The 19,941-nt window shown below is 38.9% G+C and overlaps 1 protein-coding gene across 1 annotated transcript in view; it reads left to right on the top strand.

The window, feature by feature from the left end:
* FHOD3 (formin homology 2 domain containing 3) overlaps window positions 1-8,826 on the top strand; it is a 347,160-nt gene extending 338,334 nt beyond the window's left edge. The window contains exon 30 of the mRNA XM_029958902.1: window positions 2,942-8,826. Coding sequence (XP_029814762.1) covers window positions 2,942-3,024 — 83 coding nt within the window. The 3' untranslated portion in view covers window positions 3,025-8,826. The remainder of the gene's footprint in view (window positions 1-2,941) is intronic.
* Window positions 8,827-19,941: the final 11,115 nt, after the last annotated feature.

Below are 19,941 nucleotides of genomic sequence, written 5' to 3'. Positions count from 1 at the left end.
GTAGAATAATCATCTGAGGGATATATTGTTTAATGACAGCTGCGTACATCCCAGCAACTCATTGTGTATTGTCATTCCTACTTGTTTTGCAGTAGCACAAAAAGTATAAGTCTGAGGTTGGCCTGTGTTGTGTGAGTCATACAGCAGACTCAGAATAGAGCACTTGTCCTTGTCACATGCTGCATACACTATTTCTTTTCCTCAGTCACCAAAGGGTTCAGGCACAAGGACCTCAGTCTAAGACTTTAGTATGTTTGATAGGTAGGCATCTGGAGTTTCAGAGAGGTATCTTGTCTAATGTAAAGAAGATTCCTTGTTTGTTTCATGAGGATGGTTCTACCATGGTATTTTAACTCCTAATTATTATTTCTGAATTGAGAAATGTAATTTTCTTCAAAGAGACCTGTATGTTTTTGTGAATCCTTTTGGCTTTTCCTAGTAAACTAGTAATCCTGTCACTCAGGCTGATGAAGGAATTTAAACAACTCTGTTTTGCTGGGTGGAAGTTATAGAGGCACACATTTCCCTTTCAGTTATTAAATACAGTCTCAACCCAGTTATTTCTGCAGTAGTAACTGTACTGACCTAAAGAAGATTGTTCTAGATTTATCTTGTCATAAATAAGAGCGGAATTTTACTTAGTCCAGTACATAATCAGAGTTAGCAGAGTACCTCAGTTCCTATTAAATGTTTACAAACAGGAATAACAATTCTGTTCTCTTCCTATCTTACCATCTGAGAAGAAAAAAATAGCTTTATTTTACAGTGGTTATTGTGCTCAGTTTGCAAATGCGAGTGAGTGAGGGTGGTCTGAGAGAGCTGGAGATATGTGTGAGGGCAGTCATGAATACATTTGGCTTGACACTTCTGCAGAGGTGTCTAAAACTTGGAAATTTGTTCTGCATTTGGTTTTCCAGTTCACTTTTGCGCCAGTGGGAAGTTTTCTAGACAGGCACCCTGTGAACGTGTAGCCTCCTACATGCATATTTTTTAACATGTCTCTACTGTCCAGTGGCCTAGCTAGCTATGGTCCATGTTTGGCTGCATGTTATAGAGGGTATGGCGCTGCAGGCAGCTACGCGGGTGAACTGCAGAGGGAAATATCTTTGCTTCTAATATGACAGAAATGTTTTTACTGCAGCTTTCTTGGATTTGTTCTTCCACTCATGATATAGTTTATTTTGATACAGAAACAAGCATTGGGTGATTCACTGAGACCTTAAGACCCTAAGGTATTTCACAGCTTGTGTCTAGAAATTAACATTTGTCATCATGGACATTTGGATGTCAAATTTGAGATGTCAAAAAGGGTGCCGGTGATGAGGACTGACTCAAAAGTCCTTGATGGGTATTTTTCACCAAGAAGACCAGAGCATTTTTTGAAGTTTATTTCTCTTGTGGTAGTACTTTTTTTGTCTTTCGTAATCTTACCTTTATCAGTTGCATTTAACCCTGTAGTGCTTTAAGCTAAGTATTGTAAACTTGGAAGATGTTGCTGATGAATATGGTAGGAAAAACTGGGTATCATAAAAAACTGCTGTGCAGACTCCTGGTGGTGTCTAATAAGCATGCAAATACTGTAAGGAAAAGGAGTGGGCCTTGAAAAACAGTTTTCAACTAAGAGTTTGATAATGGAGGTACAACTACACACGTGACATTTCCAGCTCATTTGATTAACCTTGGTAACTGATCAAAGTGGTTTGACTATCAAACATATTACCACATTCATTCTACCTGCATGGTACCAAATATTCAACTACACCGTATTCTTCCTTTATCTTATCCCTCTGTTTTCTATACCAGTCCGTTCCCTTGTCTCACTCCTGCTCAACTCTTGAGTGTGACCACCCAGTTTCAGTTACATGAACGGAATATTTCTATAAGTTAGAGGTCTTAATTGTGCTAAATGACAGTAATGCAAGAAGTCCTTGACCACTATTTGCAATTGGTTTCTCTAAGATTAGTTACCTCCAGACTTCACTGTTTTGGGGCTCCAAACATTAAGTCACTGTTTATGCTTTGCATGCAGCTTAAACTTCTCAATTGGCTTTTTGTACTTGAGGATCATCAAAGTGGGGAGTGAACACTAAATTTGCATCTTGAATTAAAGTCCAGACACTGATGCTCAGTGTGTACAGTCACACAGTCACTTGTTTCTGAATAAAAAAGGCAATCACAAGTTTTAAAACTTTTATGTCAGGGCTAGCATTCAGAATACTTTATGCAAAATTAATAAAAAATATTTTGGCCTAAATTTATCATTTAAATTCAGCTAAAATGCTGCAGACTACTAATGACAAATATGACGCAAATAGTGCTCATATGGGGGAATGTTACAGAAGAAAGGGGTGCATGTATGAAAACAGTAGTTCTAATGATTTGAATCAACTATAAACTAGTTAAGTTTTTAATTTTCTACCTTTTGGGGTGGGTTTTTTTCACACATTTAAAGGGTCTCATAGGATTTAGTAGTGCTAAATTCAATGGAGCCCTATAAAGATTGCAAAGGACTTTTAAAAGGGTCCTTATAAAACTATAAAATAATGGGGCAGATGATACTTTCTATGAACTGAAAATCAACTGATATAATCTCAGGGAAAAAAATCTTGAAATGCTGTGGTATTTTTCCTTAAAAGTTTTTGTTGACTAAATGTCAAATGACAAATGTCTTCTTGCCTGACTGGAGTTGCTGAGTTCTTGATGCTCCCATGGATTTGCCATAGGGCATTACTCAGTGTTTCTGAACTTGAGTCCCTGAGTACATAGCAACTTTTGATTTGATTGAGCTTGCATGTTAACAGGGTTTTTTGCAGGTGAAAGTCTTGTGAAATTATCAATTCTAATTGTTTGCATTTTCTTTGTTGGTTTGTTTTTGTGTTTGTGTTTTTGTTTTTTTGTTTTTGGGGTTTTTTGCCTGCTTTTGGAATTCATGACCGCCCAGTGAGAAGGACACTAAAAAGTGGGCTAACACCAGAAGAAGCCAAAGCACTGGGCCTCATCAGCACTTCTGAGATGCAGGTTTGATATCCCAGAGGTGGCAACAAGAAGAGCCATTCATCTGAAGCACACAGGCTGACAACCCTTCAGTGTGACATTGAGCTGCCAGCCTCTTCTGCTGCTCCCAACATCCTGTCCTCTGTTAGTTCAATTTTAATAAACAACAAAAAGCAAAACCCCACAGCCAGGGCAGAAGAAGAGTGTGCCACAGCTCAGCATGTCATCCCAACAGTAACTGAAGAAGCATTTCAGTGCTTGTAGGTGAAAGCATATGACTTCTTCTTCTCATGGTGTGTTGATGTGAGTAGGAGGGGGCTCTCTGAATTATCTGTCATTATGTGAGCTGTGTTTACGTTGGCTTTTCTTGTGCCCTGTTTTAGTCATGGTAAATGTATGGCATTTTGTCAATGCAAGGAATGGTCCTTAAAGAGGCAAAATAACTCCTGTTACAGCAAACCCAATTTTTCTGAAACAGATTCATTAAGAAAAGATGTGCAGTCTGTGCAACCCAGTGCTTTATTGGGTTTTTTTATTATTTTGCCACCAAAGAATGTAAAAATGTATGTGTACCTTTGTATATGTACAGAATGAATGTGTGGACATGTGTATGTGTATCTGTACATATACAGTCATGGTGTGAAATCATGCTCTTGCTGAAGCTAGCTGGACCACGATTTTCACTGTGGGGCCTTACTGTTCCACCTGGACAGGAGGAAAAGAATGTCTTTTTTGTAGGAACTCAGTGTTGTTCAGTGGGATTCACCCTGTGGGGCAGGAGATGGCCTGCAATACAAGTGGAGAATTTAGGATCCTTAATTCGTATGTATTAATACACACTCATACTGTACATAGCAGCATGCACACAGAGGAGAGAATGCAATTCCTGCCTCTTGTTGAGCTATGACTGTACTGTGCATTTGTACAGTTTCAGAGAGATCTGTGTTAACAATTTTACGTACTCGATAAATGAATTTGGACGCTAAGTTCAAGAAGTTTTGTTCATTTGCCTGTGCCCTTCATGCTGCTTTTCTCTGCTGCAAGATAATGTGGTGGTTTGTTTTTTTTTTCAAATTAATGACTGAATATGAAATAGCCCTGCTAAAAAGCCTGTTGTGTTTTTGCTGTTCTTTACTGGTTTTTTGTGATTATCCTTGATACAAGTGGAATGGGTACCACAGTAAACAACTCCAATATATTTGCCCTTATCTCACTGTTTTATAACTGACTTTTATAACTGCCCTCAGCATGTTTGAAGAACCTTTTGTCAACTCATCTACCTTTAAGTGGAGGACATACGCAGCAGTGAAGATGAATTGAACACAGTCACCCCAGCCAGTGCTGAAGTATTTTGAAGATAACTACAAACAACAATGACAGAAAAGGGAACTTTTTAAGCCAAAGTCTGTATATGGCCATTTGATCCTCAAGAATGCACAAGATTGTGTCTTTCCATTGCCTTAGCCTCTAAGATTAAGGGGGTGTGTGCAGAGCAGTAACAGCTGAGGCTTCCTTCAAGCTAGTTAACTGGGGAACTGCTGCAGTTTAGTTGTGGTAATGGGGTTCAATTTTGGCTACAAAACACACTTGGAAAATAGAATTAAATAAGAGTCTATGCTGGGGTCCTAATGCCATAGCTGTGTTGCTTCTGGCACCCAAGCAAGGTCAGGTACTTCACATATTCTTCTCTGTTCTCAGTAAGGAGAGGATAATTGCTGAAGATTGTTCAGGATAGTTGAACCAAACACAATAAACCTTTGAAACCTTGGTCACCTTTCACATCGCATCGAGCACAGCATCCAAGTGATGAGAAAACCAAGTAGCTGACAACACTGCAATGAGATCTGTGGTTGAACATCCCATCTGTGCTGCCCACCCTCTTGATCATAACATTTCATTCTTTACCTGCCAATGCCTTGGATCTTCCATGGAGTAAAAAGTCACTAATGAGCAAAGGTTCTTAAGGACAGCATTAAGTTCAATGTTTTTTTCCCCTCAACTTGTTAAAAAGCCAATTTTACAAGTAGGCAGAAGGCAGTAGTTGGGTAATTAATAAAATATGTTGTGTATTTGAAAGCCATGGAAAGGAGGAAGCTGGTTGGGAAACAGAAGTGGCATGTAACTAATTTCACTGCAAAGTATGCAGGACCTACGAGCATCTGGATTTTAAAGTGGATCTTTATGTGCTGCTCACCATTATGGACTTTTAAAATCTCTCTTAAGGATGCTCAGAACAAAGAAATGAAGGTAATGGGGGTTCGTGGAGGTCTTTGAAGTCTGAAACAAGAGGAAGACGCCCTGAATGTAATGGTTATGTTGAACTGTGCTACTTGATAAGGGATAAAAGAAGCAGAAATGCAACAAAATGCATTTATGCTGACAGAGATCCTATGTTTGACTGGGAGGAGAAAATCAAACAAGTTTTTAAATCTGAATATTTTAATTAAAATATTCTGAATGTGCAAAATAGGTGGCTATTGGTGACCACTTGATAACAGGGAACAAAGTTTTGGGTTTTTTAGACAAAGTACAGCATCTATCTCTGAGACATAACATAGCTAATGAGTTACTAATAGTTGGGCATATGTATTTTCCAAGAATTGTGCAAAAATGTGCAAAACTTTATATGCTCCTTATCAAGGAGAACATTAAATATGGGAAATAATAAGGGTTAGAATAAGTTTGGGGGAAAAAAAAGATGGTTTCTTTTGGATTTTCTGGATGCAAATGTCCTACATGTGAAGCATATTCTTCCTTGTCCATTTTTCCATTATGTTTGTTTTTCCATTTGTGCTCTCTGTCTGTAAAACCAATACCATTTTTTATTGAAGAATAACTTGGTCGTGTTTATGCAGTAGTATACAGTCAGATTAATTCCACTGTCCTCAGTGTTTATTGCAACAAGATCATCAGACACGGTAACAATTCAATAACTACAGAAAATATTTCCATTCCAGTTCCTGATAAAAATGGCCTGAAGCCCTATGTGCTAATCTGTAAGGTGGCAGTGTTTCCTCCAGAGTCAGCCAACATGTCCTGACTGTGAGAATAACTTTTGTTCCCCTTCATCTAACTAGTGGATTCCAGATGAAATGGAGGAATTCGTAATATCTGCATGCCTCTCTCTGTCTGTCTAATGACACTGTAACCTTCGGGTTTTGGGTTGCTACCTGCCCCTCCATCATCAGAAGCGCCCACCATAAGGATGTAACACTTGCTTTAAAACATATGTGAGATATGGATTGGTTTGTAACAAATATAAAAGTCTTGGATACACGATGTAGTAACACATGTTCCCGTTTCTCACTTAGAGATACATGAAGGCTGTTTTTAAACACTTGCAGCCATAATAACTACCTCTCTTCCCTTTCCCATAGTACCAGTCAGCTGCAAATGTAGTGCCCAGAGTTTTGTATCTCCACCAAGCTCTGAGTCACTGCTGGTGTTCATTTCAGCACCCACCTGCTGCCAGTAACTTATCTGTCGTGGCAGTTGTCTGCCACCATAATGTCTTCCTGATCTGGATGCTGAGGTAAACTTTAGCATACATAATACCTGCCAAAGGGAAGCTATCCTAATTTCCTTTCATCTTGCGTGATGTTCAAAAGCAGACTATATACAATTACTTTGTATTCCCTCACTCCCAACCTAGGGATAACGTTAAGTAGCAGTTATGTGGCTACAGTGAAGAAACACCCCCAGGAAATGCTTGTGTGCCATGATGAAGAGTGAAAGATCCATCACAAAAATTAAATTCATCACTCTTCACCTTTCAGTCAGGCCAGGCACCAGACTCATGGATTCTAGATGTTTTATAGCCCATTGGCTGCTATGTGTGACCCTTCTGTTTGATAGATCCTTGTCTATAATCCAAAATCAACAAAAAAGTAGTGGTTTGATGAGAATCTTTCTTGCTCTGATAAACACTGGAAGCAGCCTTAAAAGCAGTTTTCAAAATAAATTTCTTTTTCTGTTTTGACCCCCTTTTATAGTAAATATCTGCAGTGATTGATTCCGTCAGCAAAGTAAGGCATCAGTTTTGTAGATAGACAAGACTTTGGTTTTAGCATAATAGAAAGTCACATGCAAATATCAAGATAAGAGTTAATGTCCCGATTTAATAGAAATTTGGAGTTAGAGTCTTAATGTGAGTGAACAGCAAGGGCCTCCTGCAAGATCGTGCATGACAGCACCTTAAGTCCCTGGTGTGCTGTGCTCTAAGTGTAGCCTGGCCAACACTAGGACTTCAACATGTACTGCAACCACAAGGGTCACAATGTCACTGTAGGTGCAGTGAATGATTCCTTTTGTCAGGCACTCGTCCTGCAGCAGCCTCCCTGGTGATGTAACAACAGCAAGTAGCGGTCCAAAATGCTTTAGAAGCCATTTGGTCGATGGTAGGAGTCTAGATTCAGGTACACTGTGCATTGTTGTTATTGCAATGCTTTGATTTCACTGAGGTGGAGGTGGCAGCCCACCAGTTTCACATCCTTCCTCCTTCCACCTCAACTCATAGGCAGGCGTACACACTGCCTGCCTCCATATAAAGGATGCCCAGAGATATGGTGTTAGACAGAAGCAGGAGCATATTTGTCTCTCTTTTTCACTCCTGTACAGTCACTACACATTCCAGTCCTCTAATGAGGATTTGGGGTGGGCTGTGACACATTGGGATGGTGGCTCTGTACTTCCAGCATCGAGATGCACGAAACACTTGTCTAAGCTGTAAGGGCTATGTTTCTCTGCAGGAAAAACTGCCAGGTATTTACAGGCTCTGAAAGAAAACAATCTGAAGTGTTATTGAAAGAGAAAATGTTCGATTATAGGCAATGGTTGGAAGATCACTCGCAAACACTTGAACAACATACAAGGCCCACCTTCCTTCTTCAACTGGGGCAGAAACTGCCTCAATTGGCATTTCAGATGTGATCCCAAGAAGTTTTTAGCAAGCAGTTTAATAGTTACATAGCAAAGTAATGCAAGGAGTTGCAGAGATTGTATAGTTTTATGTTTATGCAAAAAAAAATTATAATTATTTCTAATTAGTCCATTTCACACTGAGTGCCAGATAGAGATATATTTTGTTTAATCATTATCTAATACAGAGGCTTCTGTGAAAGAAAAGGTGCATTTGTAGCATTGGGTGCATTTCTCCTTTTTAAAGACTGTCTTTGCGCGTATAGTGTCCTTTTTTTTGTGAGCTGGGAATTGTAAAAAAATGTAAAGTAGAAAAGGACGTGTTTCTTAGACAAAGGAGAAATACTGTAAAATTGTGTAAATGTCACTACTCATGTTTTTTCATGTTCTGTGTAGCATAGTGTAAAATAGGCTCTCCAGCAGTGTTATTCTGTGAATTGTAATTTAAAAAACAAGCCATGCATGGTCGGAGATGTTATCTACAGGTCCTTTTGGTTGAGTTTTTGGGTTTGTTTGTTGTTTTCTCATTTTAGGTGAATTCGTTCTATGTTAAATTTAATTGTCCATGAAACTGCATTTTTGTTTCTGTTTTATTTCATAAAGAACTTGAACTACTCTTTTAAGATTTTATTACACATGAAGCTCACCTACCGTTTGTATTGATCTTTCAGAAGTTGTGTCACATTTAGTGTAAAACAGGGGGATTTTCTTTTTATCTGCCTCTTCTTCCCCCCACTCTTCCCACTTTACTGTCTGAAAAGATCCAATGACACTTTTTTTTTTTTCTGTGCCATGCAGGGTCAATATGGAAAACTGACCACAGACCTGTGTCCAAAATTTCTTGATATAAGTAGTTAAAAAGCTCACCTCTACAGCATTATGTAAACACATCTTGCAATAAAGCTTTATAAAGCACTGACTGGGCTGCTTCTTGTTTTGTTGATGAAGCCAATCATGGGAGTTTGGGTGAGAAATGAGTCAGAAGGGGGGGTCGTGGGTTGTTTTTCTCATGTCCTCCAAGTACCTGAAAAGCCATTATGTGGACATCAAAGCAGCTGCCATTAAACCATCTGGGTGATCTGATCATAAAAAGCTGATCTTTTATGACTTGTTTCACAGTTTGAGCCTAATTCCTAATCTTGAGTAAAGAAAATAAAAATGTGTCTCTGGTTCTCAAGGTTTTCAGTAATCCAGCCCTACAAATCCTCACTAAATATACATGGGTGCTTCTTGCTGCCATCAGCTTGGAGTTGGTTCCTGCCTAAAAAATACTCTTTGCGCAGAGCACGTTGCACAGAGGTATGAGATTTATAGAAGCAAACATTAATAAAATAAAAGACTACCTGCATGTGGGAGAGCATTTCACATTGCCTCTGCATCAAGACGTGAAACACTGTGCCTGCCAGGGATTCATAGCTGTAAAGGTGGCCAGTAAATGAGACATGCCTTTAACTTGGCTGAAATACATTCCATGCATCACCATGGAATGTAATTTTCAGGTGGCCACCTATTAGTATGCCTGGACAGGCAGCAGTCTTGTAGTTTTCGCTGCTTGCTGGTGTCTGAGTCTTTCTTTTATTGCTATTTCTCAGCACTTGAGAGAGACTGAGTAGACAGACGAGGCATCTCTGACCCTATGGAAGGTAAGTTGTAGCACAGGGACTCTTGCATCTGCTCTGCCCAGAGGCTCAGTGACTACGATGAGGGGAGGGGGGTCAAAGTGACACATAGAAACTCAAAATGCTCCGATTTCCACTGCTAGTCCTTCAAAAACCTACTCACAAGTAATTGCTCTTTTGAGTTGCACATGTAATAGGGTGAAAATACATTATTCAAAGACAGCTGCATGTGTTTATAACAGCACCTTGGAAAATAAAGTAGGTTGACGAAGAGTCTGAGAGAGAATTTTCAACTGTGGTTTCTGAGACTGTAGGAGCTGATATAAAAGGCTAGGTATGTAAGCCTTCATAGGGAAAAACACCACCTTCCTCCTTTTTAATTAGTTTTTAAAGCTATTTCAAATAAAAAAGGTGCCTTTTGGGATATGGCTGCATCCCTGAAAGAGCTGCTTAGCGTTCCAGATGCACTGGTGTAAAGTCTAGAGGATGAAAGGCTACTAGCCAGAAATGTGGTAATGCTTTTTAAAATAAATATATAAACGAAGTTTATTGGCCAGACACTTTTCTATCACAGCATATCCATTAGCAGTTCTAAATTCCAGATGTGCAATGACAATGCGTACATATATTTTTCAGACCTGGTGCCCAGTCAGAACTCATATGTTGTCACAGAGAAGCCTCTGGCCTATAGTCAGGGAATGAATTAGTATGCAGATTATCCATTGTGCAGCTGCATGCCCTGCTTTATAGACCCTTCAGAACAGTTTGAGAACACACAACTAAATTTAAAAAAATACATTTTTTCCTATTATAAGTTCTCCAAGTTTTCTGATGGGAATGCAGTTTGGAAAAGGGAAAGGGCTGTTCTCAAAGCTTTACCTCTTGTAAGTTTCTTTGCAGGAAATTAAGAATGACGTCTGTACTCCATTAGAGAACTATCTGGTGAGACAGACTTCTGCTGGGAAATCCCAAAGGGAGCACAGCCTATGTGAAGTGTCATGCCAGTGAGGGCCTTTGAACGGCTTTTCCTGAGTGATTTTTGAGCAGGAGCAGGACTCACCCATCTGTGGAGGCATTCTGCTCAAAAATACTGGTTTTCAGTTTCCAGGAGTCAAAATCCAGTTCTCCTCTCCAGTGCCCACCTCTCTCCCACAGCTCTGCCAGGCTTGCTCTCTTGATTGAACCGAGTCCAGAGCTTTTAATTTGTTATTTATCTGGAAAACACCACGGAGCATGTCAATGTACAGAAGATGCTTACCAGCACTGGGGAGGGTGAGACCCTTTCAATGTCCCAGATAGGACTTACAGGATCCTTGGGCATATCCTGCTTCATTATTTATGTTATAATAAGCAGAAATGCTTTAAGCATATGCCAAAATCTTGCAAATAAGTTTTATGGCCCTCACTTGGTGAGCGTTCAGACCTCTTTGCCCAGACAACGGACAAAATGACTAATCGACTTTTATATGTATTTTCCTTTGTTTGTTTCATACTTAATGTAATAAAAGAAGAACAACAGTTAACAAGCAACAAAGAAAATAAAATACCAGCGAAATCCACGGCACTTGAAACTGGACAAACTTGAAGGCAAAGGTGAGGTCAAAGCCATGTCATAGCCTCCAGTAAACATTCTACTGGTTCCATCTCAAGGCAACATTAGCCAAGCCTGTCTTGGAAGAGCTCTGAATTTGCTTAAGAGCAGTGGTTTGAAATCTTATCCCTGGAACAGGGAGGACAAACCACTTCCAGATCTGGGCAGGGCTCAGGTGAGGGGCCAACAGGTGTCAAAGGTTCTGGAGTATATCCACCACCACAAAGGCATGTGCCATGACTGCGTATGGGATATAAATGTTTTTACTATAAACCTTGGACTAACCTGTGAAAACACATTTGTCACAGGTATCCAAAAGCTACAGCAGGGTGAAAATTCTCCTTTTTAATAAAGCAATGAAATCTTAAGGCTCTTAAATGAGAAAAAAAAGGAATCCTCCTTCTATCCTTGTCCAGACTTCCTATAAATATGCACTGGGAGGCTTAAATAATCTTGGCAAGATATAGCAAAGGAAAATTATTGTTAAAAAGAGGTCCTGGATATAGTTTCAACAAACTTTTTCCCCACATAAACTTATGGAAAATTATTGACCTCATAGCAAAGTCAAGACAGAAAGAAACCTTGAAATATGGCAAGATACCCATTTGAACATGAACTAGACTGCCTTCACATAGATTTGTCTGGAATACCTCCCAGATGTAGTGTCTTAATTATAGGGAGCGATAGATGTGCAGGTTAATAAAAAAAAATCTAAATAATCACAGTGTCAACAGTGATGATCTAAATAAAACTAGCTGTGAGTATAATGATAAAGAAAGTGTATTGAAAATCAAGCAGTAGTGACCAAAGCCAAATAAAAATTTGATGCTATTGGCTCTGTGAGCAGTGGAAAGAACCTGATAGACTTCAACAAGGTTGAATCAAGCCCCCAAAGATAACTATTAGAATGTTAAACTAGATGGAAAATGGAATTTCTTCTCTGAAAAAAAAGGCCTCAAATCATTTTAACCTCACTAATTACACTGGGGAATTCTCTTTCAAGAACAGACAGCACACCATAGCCTGAAAACCAAAAGTGAATCCTTGTTTCCAAAGAAATTATCTCAAATATGTTCAGATTACAAGCATGTGGGATGAAACACAGTTAGCATCCAAAATTATATAGTGTGGAAATTCCACATCTTTTTAGAAGCCAAAACACTGCAAAGTCTGAAAACAAAACAACCTAAAGCAGTCAATTGCAATTTTTTCTTTTTTTTTGCTATGAAATGTGAAAACCGTTAAATTTCCTCATAGGAAAATAAAATTTTAGTAGAAACTCTATCACTGTTACAAAATTCTTTATCATTTCTTTACAGACAGACACTGGTAGACAGGTTACTAGAAACTAGTAAGTTTAAGACCGGTCTTAAAAATGGTAAAAAGTTCCTAGCCATGCAATTTTGCTTATTGTAATAGTTCCTTCTCCAAACCTGCATCCTCTATGCAATGTTAACTTACACAATTCATAGGTTTTTTCACTTTCCTATGATGGGAACGAGTTATTTGGCACACACAATGTGTTAATCATTTATTATTTGGTAATGCCCTATACGTCTTTCTAAAGGTAATCTGGATATTCATAAAGTTGTGATTACTTGATATTAGTTAATCTGAGAGTGGGCCTTACATTACAGTATGTAAAAGACAAATATTTTTATTTTCAAATACCCCTCAACAGCATCATATAAATTATTTGCAGGGAGTAATTCTGTGTTCGTATTTATGCTTATGGCACATCGCAAGTGGATTTTTGAATATGCAATGGATTCTATAATCTGGTAACATGTTATTTTGACTTCTGAACATATTTTTCAAGGTGGAAAGGCAATGAGATGGTTATATGAGTGGTTTAACTTGTGCAAAGTATTTATTGGTAAGGGAGATAGTTCAGAAAGCAGCAAGGCTCATTGTTCTTTATATCTTTCAGAGTATGAGATCTCCAGACAACAAGGCAGGAGACCTATTACCCGGGGATATGGATTTCCTGAAGAATTATCAGCAGTTTGTTACCTGTTTCTTACCCATTCCTAGTGTTCACTTCTAGAGTCACAACTTCTTACATGTTTAGGCATCATAAGCTCGCAGAGTCCCAGTAAAGGGGAACACTGAGGCACATGTGGAAAATTCAGACTCCATCAAAGGTTCTGCTGCAGAGAGGACACTGGGAGAGAAGGTAATTTGGGTAACAGAAAGAAAAGTAACATCAACACCCAAATCAGCAATATAGGGTAAAAATAAACAAGGGAAAGCCTTAATGACAAAGATTCTTATTTTGATATACAGGTGAACCCAGCAAAGAAAAGTGCAGAGATCATTTTAGTAGCAACACTTCAAGTAAAGCCCTGATGCAGAAGTAAGTTTGAAGGCTGGGAAGGGGACACATAGCTGAATGTGCAAGGTAGAAAGGCTGACTTTTAGAGAAACTCTGTATTGAACTACATGAAAACAAGAAAGGGATGGATTATGACCTCTGTCACTATAGGGAGAGAAAGACAGTGTGTACAAAGAGAGAAGGTAAGAAAGAGGATATCATACATTTCCTGAGTGTTAAGTGGATTTGCCTTAAGCAAACTATCTAAAGTCTGTTTTAAGAGTTGGATAATTTCCAAGACTTCTTTTTTACTGTGAGCACCAAAAATAGAAGTGCAACATTGTGCTGGTTTAAGAGTTAACCAGCAGGGGAAATGAACTCAACTCAAAGGAGAGATTATAAATCAGAATAACAATTTATTAAAATAATACAGTAAGTACAATTATACAAACAAACAATTGGTTTTAACCCACAAAACCCAAATGTATAACCCAGCACCCTGGGGCATGAACAAAGTGGTGTTCCTTGGGCCCCCCCTTGAGTCCAAAGTAAAGGGAGAGGGGAAAAACCTGCTGGTGGGAGAGCTGTTGCAGTCTGGTCAAAAGTGGTGATTGCAGTCCAGTCGAGGGTGGTGGTCTCAGGCTGGTTGAGAGCAGCGAGCTGCAGTCTTCCTCTGGATCCCACGAGTGGAGGAAAGGTTCTGAAACTCCAGGTTTATATATTCTCCAGTTCAGGCAGGAATGGTCAGTCGTTCCCTCAGAGTGGGGAATTCCATAAAAGGGTATGAGGATGCTCAGAGCGGGGAATTCCATAAAAGGGTATGAGGACAGGAACATACCCCCCCACCTCACAGCCCCCTTCCCCCTGACAACAGTTTCTGGGAAAATGGCATGGAGGGCCATAGAATACACAGTTTTGGGCTACACCCATCCAGTGATGACTCGGTCCCAGCTGTTCTAACTAGGACAAACATAAATTAGGTAAGGGTCACAGAAATGACCCTTACCCATTCTGGGTTTCACTGTCTTCTGACAATCACAAATTACTTTTGTGTGTGGCAAGGAGGGCATCACCTCTTGTTTGTCTATGGTAAAATCCCAATGGAGGTACGCAGGATAAGCTGTAGTTCAGCTGGTGTTGCACTTCTGTGTGTCAGTAGGAGCTTGTATTCCTCAGCCTCTGGGATCGGTGTACAGGACTCTTGCTGCTGTGAGCATCATCAGCTTTGTGACCCGTTGTCAGTATCTATATTGAAGCAGCAGTGGACACAGAAATAACCAGCAATTCTTCTTGGTAAGAAATGCTCTTTCCTTTTCCTCACACCAAGTAGTGTTAGGGCTATTTCAAGTAACATTTTATACCCTCAGGATGGCTAAAAATGGATACATGCTACTAAAATTGATGAGAGCAAGGACAAGTTGGAGGCTGCAGACAAGATGCCAAAGAGCCTTCTAACCCCAGCAAGAGGGCACAGAAGGAGGTTGAATCTCAAGGCAGGCTGAATATGGCTGCAGTGTTTTTGATGTTGCACCAAACCCTGGTAAGTATTTCAGTCAATAGCTGGGAGGATTTGCAAATGTGTATCTCCCCTAAACAAGCAGAAGTTAAAATGGGATTATGTTGGTGGTTCTGAATGCTGAATGAAATGTGATGTTGATCACTTCCCTTGTAGCCAGGGATCTCACAGAACCTTTGGTCAAAACTGCGGTTTTCTATGTCAGTCACTCTTTGTCCACCCTGATGAAGTTATTCTCTTCATAATAAACCATTTGGGTCAGCAGATACAGGCTTTAATGCAATTCATCCCCAGCTGCCAAATCTGATCAGAGGAAATAGGAAGATGAGAGTCAAATAGCTCTGTGGTCTCCCCAGTCAGACTGTTAGCAGCTTAACTTTCTCCTTGGCAGTGAAAAGGGTGTAATTGTGGAGAGAAAGCTGGCGTGCTGCAATGTAGAAAATATATATGTTTTCTGCATATAAGGACCACATTTTGCAGGAAATTCTAAAAAAATCTTTACAGAAGGTATACTATTTCTGACAACATTGCCATCTCTGCTGTATTCAGGGATAGTTTTCTTGCAAAGTCAAAGAGAATAAAAGACCTTGAGAACTGTTTCTAACTCCAGGTAGGTGATGGTTTGCTTTCTCTTTGGTCAGCTTAAAGGTTCCAGTTACTCACTGTCCTATGTTTCTGTTAAATTTCTTTGGCACTGGTTCGAGGAATTCATTGCATGTGATCTAGAAATTTCCTTGTGTGGTCTCTGATGCCAGAGTGCTGACCCAGGAGTAAGAAGAGGCTCCTCGGAGCAGAACCCTGACAACACACCATATACACCATTTGCCAACTAATATCACTGCGCTCCCTTTCTGTGTTTCCTTCCTTTCTTTCCAGGTTCTATGATTACTGGCACAGACAAATGTAGGGACTCTGAAAAGGAGAACTTCAATGCAAAAGTTATAAAAAAATTCAGACTGTTAAAGAGAAGAAGATAAAATTTAGAGTGGGGGAGAGACAGGACATGACAACACACAATGAATCCAGTCTGCAAAGTCAAAGTAACTAGAACTGATTTGGAATTTCTTGATGAAAGTAAAACCAGTGCTGTTTGGAAAGGTGATAAGTCTTGATGAGCTTCCTGGGGGGGAAAAAAAAGGAGAGCTTTAAAAAAATCTGTTTCTATGTTTTCAACCAAAATGTATGTTTTTAAAGTTCAAAAATTCTGAAATTCTGGTAAATATAAAAGAAAGTGTCAAGAATCTGGAAAAAATCAAATAATTTTTCAAAAAGTTTGAAACTTTTTACTTTCTTTGTACTAATTAAGACCCTGGGACCATTCTAATACCTCAAAGGTATTAATGAGACAGCAAAATAACTTTCTGTCAAGTTATGGAGATGATAGATTGGAAAGCCAAGTTGATTTTGATATAAGGACATAGAGGAATATAAATTGCTCGTGTAAAGGGATAGTTACTTATTATCTACAGTTTGCTTATTGGAATACCTTCATTGGGAATTTGAGACCTAAGAAAGTGAAGCTGGAATAATAAAGGTCAAATTTAGAAATCTAGGGTGAAGTTGTTGAAATCCAGTAGAAAAATCAAGACAATATGGAAGATTATAGGAAACACTCGTGCTTCAAAAAGAATATAAGGTGCTACTGCTAATATGAGTACTCATGGTAAGAGTTCAAGAACTCTCTCAGAAAAAGGGAGTTTAAAACACATTGCCCTGACATGATGCTTTTGGATTATGCAAATGGCTTTGTAATTTTTGAATAGGTGATGGACTAAATTTTGTAGGCAATTATATGTATTCATCTCTGTTGAGTTGGCAGATAACCAGAAAACAGAATCTGAGTTTCAATTACTACTCCTTTATTGTGATATCATAAGATTTTCTTACACTTTTATGAGCTACAGGTTTAAGTTTAAATTTGACCTCACAGCACAAACCAATGGAGAAGAGACTTTCTTCCTTGCACTTTGAACAACATTAGATGTCTTTGCAACTTGAAACTGTGAATGCATTTCAGAATAGACTGTAGTACCATTACATAGAGAATTATTTCTATATTATTTAGTCAGGGTTACTTATCGAGAGTTCAGTGTTGACTCAGACCAACGGATGCTTCCACTCAATATGACTACATTATAAAACAGCACTTTGCTACAGCCACAAGGAAAAGAGGCAATCTTTCCTTGTTCCCTTTATAAAATGTGAATGCAGTCTTGAGTGCACTGATGTCGGAAAATTTCTGGCTGTCAGTAAACCCTGTGTTATTCTTAAGTGAATTTTCAACTATAGATACTTTTCTGAGATGCTTTGACTTTGTAGCACATGATAGCAAATGACTTCTTAAAAAATATATGGTCCTTAAGAGCAGCCCTGTCAACATTTTAAGTGTTGCAAACAACCAATTCAGGGCTCTTAACTGAGAGGACTGTGGTTGCAGAATAACTGCCTTGTGGCATGTATTTTCAAAGTCTTTACTTATACTTGGCAGAAATTGCATTATCCACAGCTTTGAAAAGAACTGTTGGCTGAAGTTTCTGGCTGTGATAAACCTTATGAATATAGTTATGCCCAGAGGGTAATTGGAGTTGAAGTAGACTGTGAGCCTTTGGAGACTTTTTTTTTTTTTAATCCTGATAGTGTTCTCTATCTGTCACCTCTGAAATTTTTAAGTTGGTGTATGAGGCTACAAAATATCACTGCCATTTAAAGTGTGTGTCTTTTACATTATGATGGACTGATTACTGCTGACCGGGTGGAGTAATTGCAACTGTGATGATTTCATTGCATGTGTAAACAAGTATTTATTTATAGACCAGTTGCATCTCAATACAGTATGCCAATGCCTGTTTGAGCATAAGTGCCCAGATGTTGATACAGTGTAGCTGAAATGAAAAAGAAAGAAAGAAACAAACAAAAAACCCAAACCCATCCCTACCAAACCACCAAACCCAGCAAACCCAGTAACTCTAGAAGGTGGTCCTGAAAACTTCCCCAGGGACCACGGGAAATTTCACATCACAATATACTGCACATTTTATTAGCTTCTCAAAAAAGAGGCCTCTGAAATGCAAAGCTGATACAACCCCTCACACAGGTAGTAGGACATTTCAAGGCATCCAGACTACCTGGAGCAGCACCCAGTAGAGACATGCTAGAGCACTTAGGTAAGGTTTTATGAAGCTGAAAGGCATCTATCATTGAGTGGTACCCTCTCTATCTATTGCAGATCATATCTTGGCCAGGGACAAGCAGGAGACCAAATTTTGCTGTGCTTATATGTGAGTAGCTCCCAAAAGTCAGAGGAAAGCAGGGAATGTGGGTCTGAACAAAGGGCTTAACTAGTGCCTTTAGAACATGAAAAGCCCAGCTCAGAACAGGTAATCATCACTTAGCATAAATGAATATTGTTCTTTTCACCGACCCAGCCTTTAACCTGTGCCAGCAGATGACCTGCATGCATAAAAACACCTTTGTAAACAGGCATCAACCCTGGGGCTTGGCACTCATTCAGGTAAGTAAGGCAGAGAGAGTTCTTGACTTGAGGAGGTAAGAAATTTGATACTGCATTTGCTTTGCATGATAGCAGAAAATCAAGTAAATACAGCTGCCTGCATTGTACCTGCATTATTCAGTAGAACCAAGGAAAACAGTACAGGATGTGGGGCAGTGGGATGGTTCAATTCATTTGTGGGTTTACCACAGCACCTTTACCTGATGTAGTAGGGAATGTCACAGGGTCCACATTCCAAGTGGGTAGACAGTGGATCCAGTACCACTGGTCACAAATACAGCTCTGTTAGATTAATGCTTTGCTGTCATGTGTTTGCGTTGCCACTAACATGGCAACTGCTGATTCATTGATAGTTTAGTCTGTTGGAATATGGCACATCAGAAAACCAGTTCTTAACACATTGGAACTGATCTATTTACAAAATTACAGAATGGGTAGAGTTGAAAGGGACCACAGTGGGTATTGATGCTTCCATTTGTGTTAATATGAAATTAAATGCATTTTAAAGAGTTAAATGCCTTTCAGAATGCCTAATATAGATTATATCTGCTTAGTTACTTTTATAATCCAAACTCATTTTCTCATCTGTAGTTTGTTTAAATGAACTTATTTCCTACAAATGAACTTGATTCCTACAGTGCATGTTATCTCACTCTTCTTGAATACCTCCAGTTGGGGCAATATCATATTAATTTTTCCATTTAGTTTGTGGGGGTTTAACAGGAGCCTGCTGTAGTCCGATGGGTTATCCTCCTTGCCCTCCCTGACTCCTGCAGAGTTTGAATTCTTGAATCCTGAAGGTATTCAAAGTATTATTAGAAGTTCATTCCCCTGGACTAAAGATCCCACAGCAAAAATTTTCAGAACTTTTGCATTCAAGAATCTCAAGTCTGATGATTTTTTCCTAGTTTCTCTCTTACTGAATTCTGCTTAGCAGAGTGGTTACAACCTTTCTTTTTTCTTATGAGTGTCTTGTTCTGCTTTTCAAATACAGAACAGAAATATTAATGCCATACCTCTGTCTTTTCTCCATCAACATTCCTACATTAAGAGTTGTACTGCTCATGAGCTACTCTATTGCAAAAATTAATGACTAGTATATTCAAATTTCTTCTTAACATTTATAGCTTTGCTAGTCATCACTTCTGTTTCTACCATCATCTTATTTTTCATTTGACATTTGTCACCTTACAGATTTCACCTTACCATTAAAACAATTATGAGTTTTTAGCCAAAGTTATCTTCTTTCCTCTTTGGAAAATCAGGAAAACCAATTATCTAATCAACAACTCTCACAGAACTCTGAGTTTTCATTCACAGTTTTCTCTCTAAATTTTCCATTTCACTTCATTTCCTCTTCCACATTTTTCAGACTTCAATACCAAAAATAATCTTATATGGAGTTTTCTCCCTGCATATATAAGCTGGCTATGATCACAGTGATTTCATATATTTTTACTTGTCATTAAATGTTAGAAA

The sequence above is a fragment of the Manacus vitellinus genome, unplaced genomic scaffold (genome assembly GCF_001715985.3).
Source record: "Manacus vitellinus isolate BGI_N305 unplaced genomic scaffold, ASM171598v3 scaffold_17_pilon, whole genome shotgun sequence".
Classification (NCBI taxonomy): Eukaryota; Metazoa; Chordata; class Aves; order Passeriformes; family Pipridae; genus Manacus; species Manacus vitellinus.
This window is presented reverse-complemented; position numbering and strand designations above follow the sequence as displayed.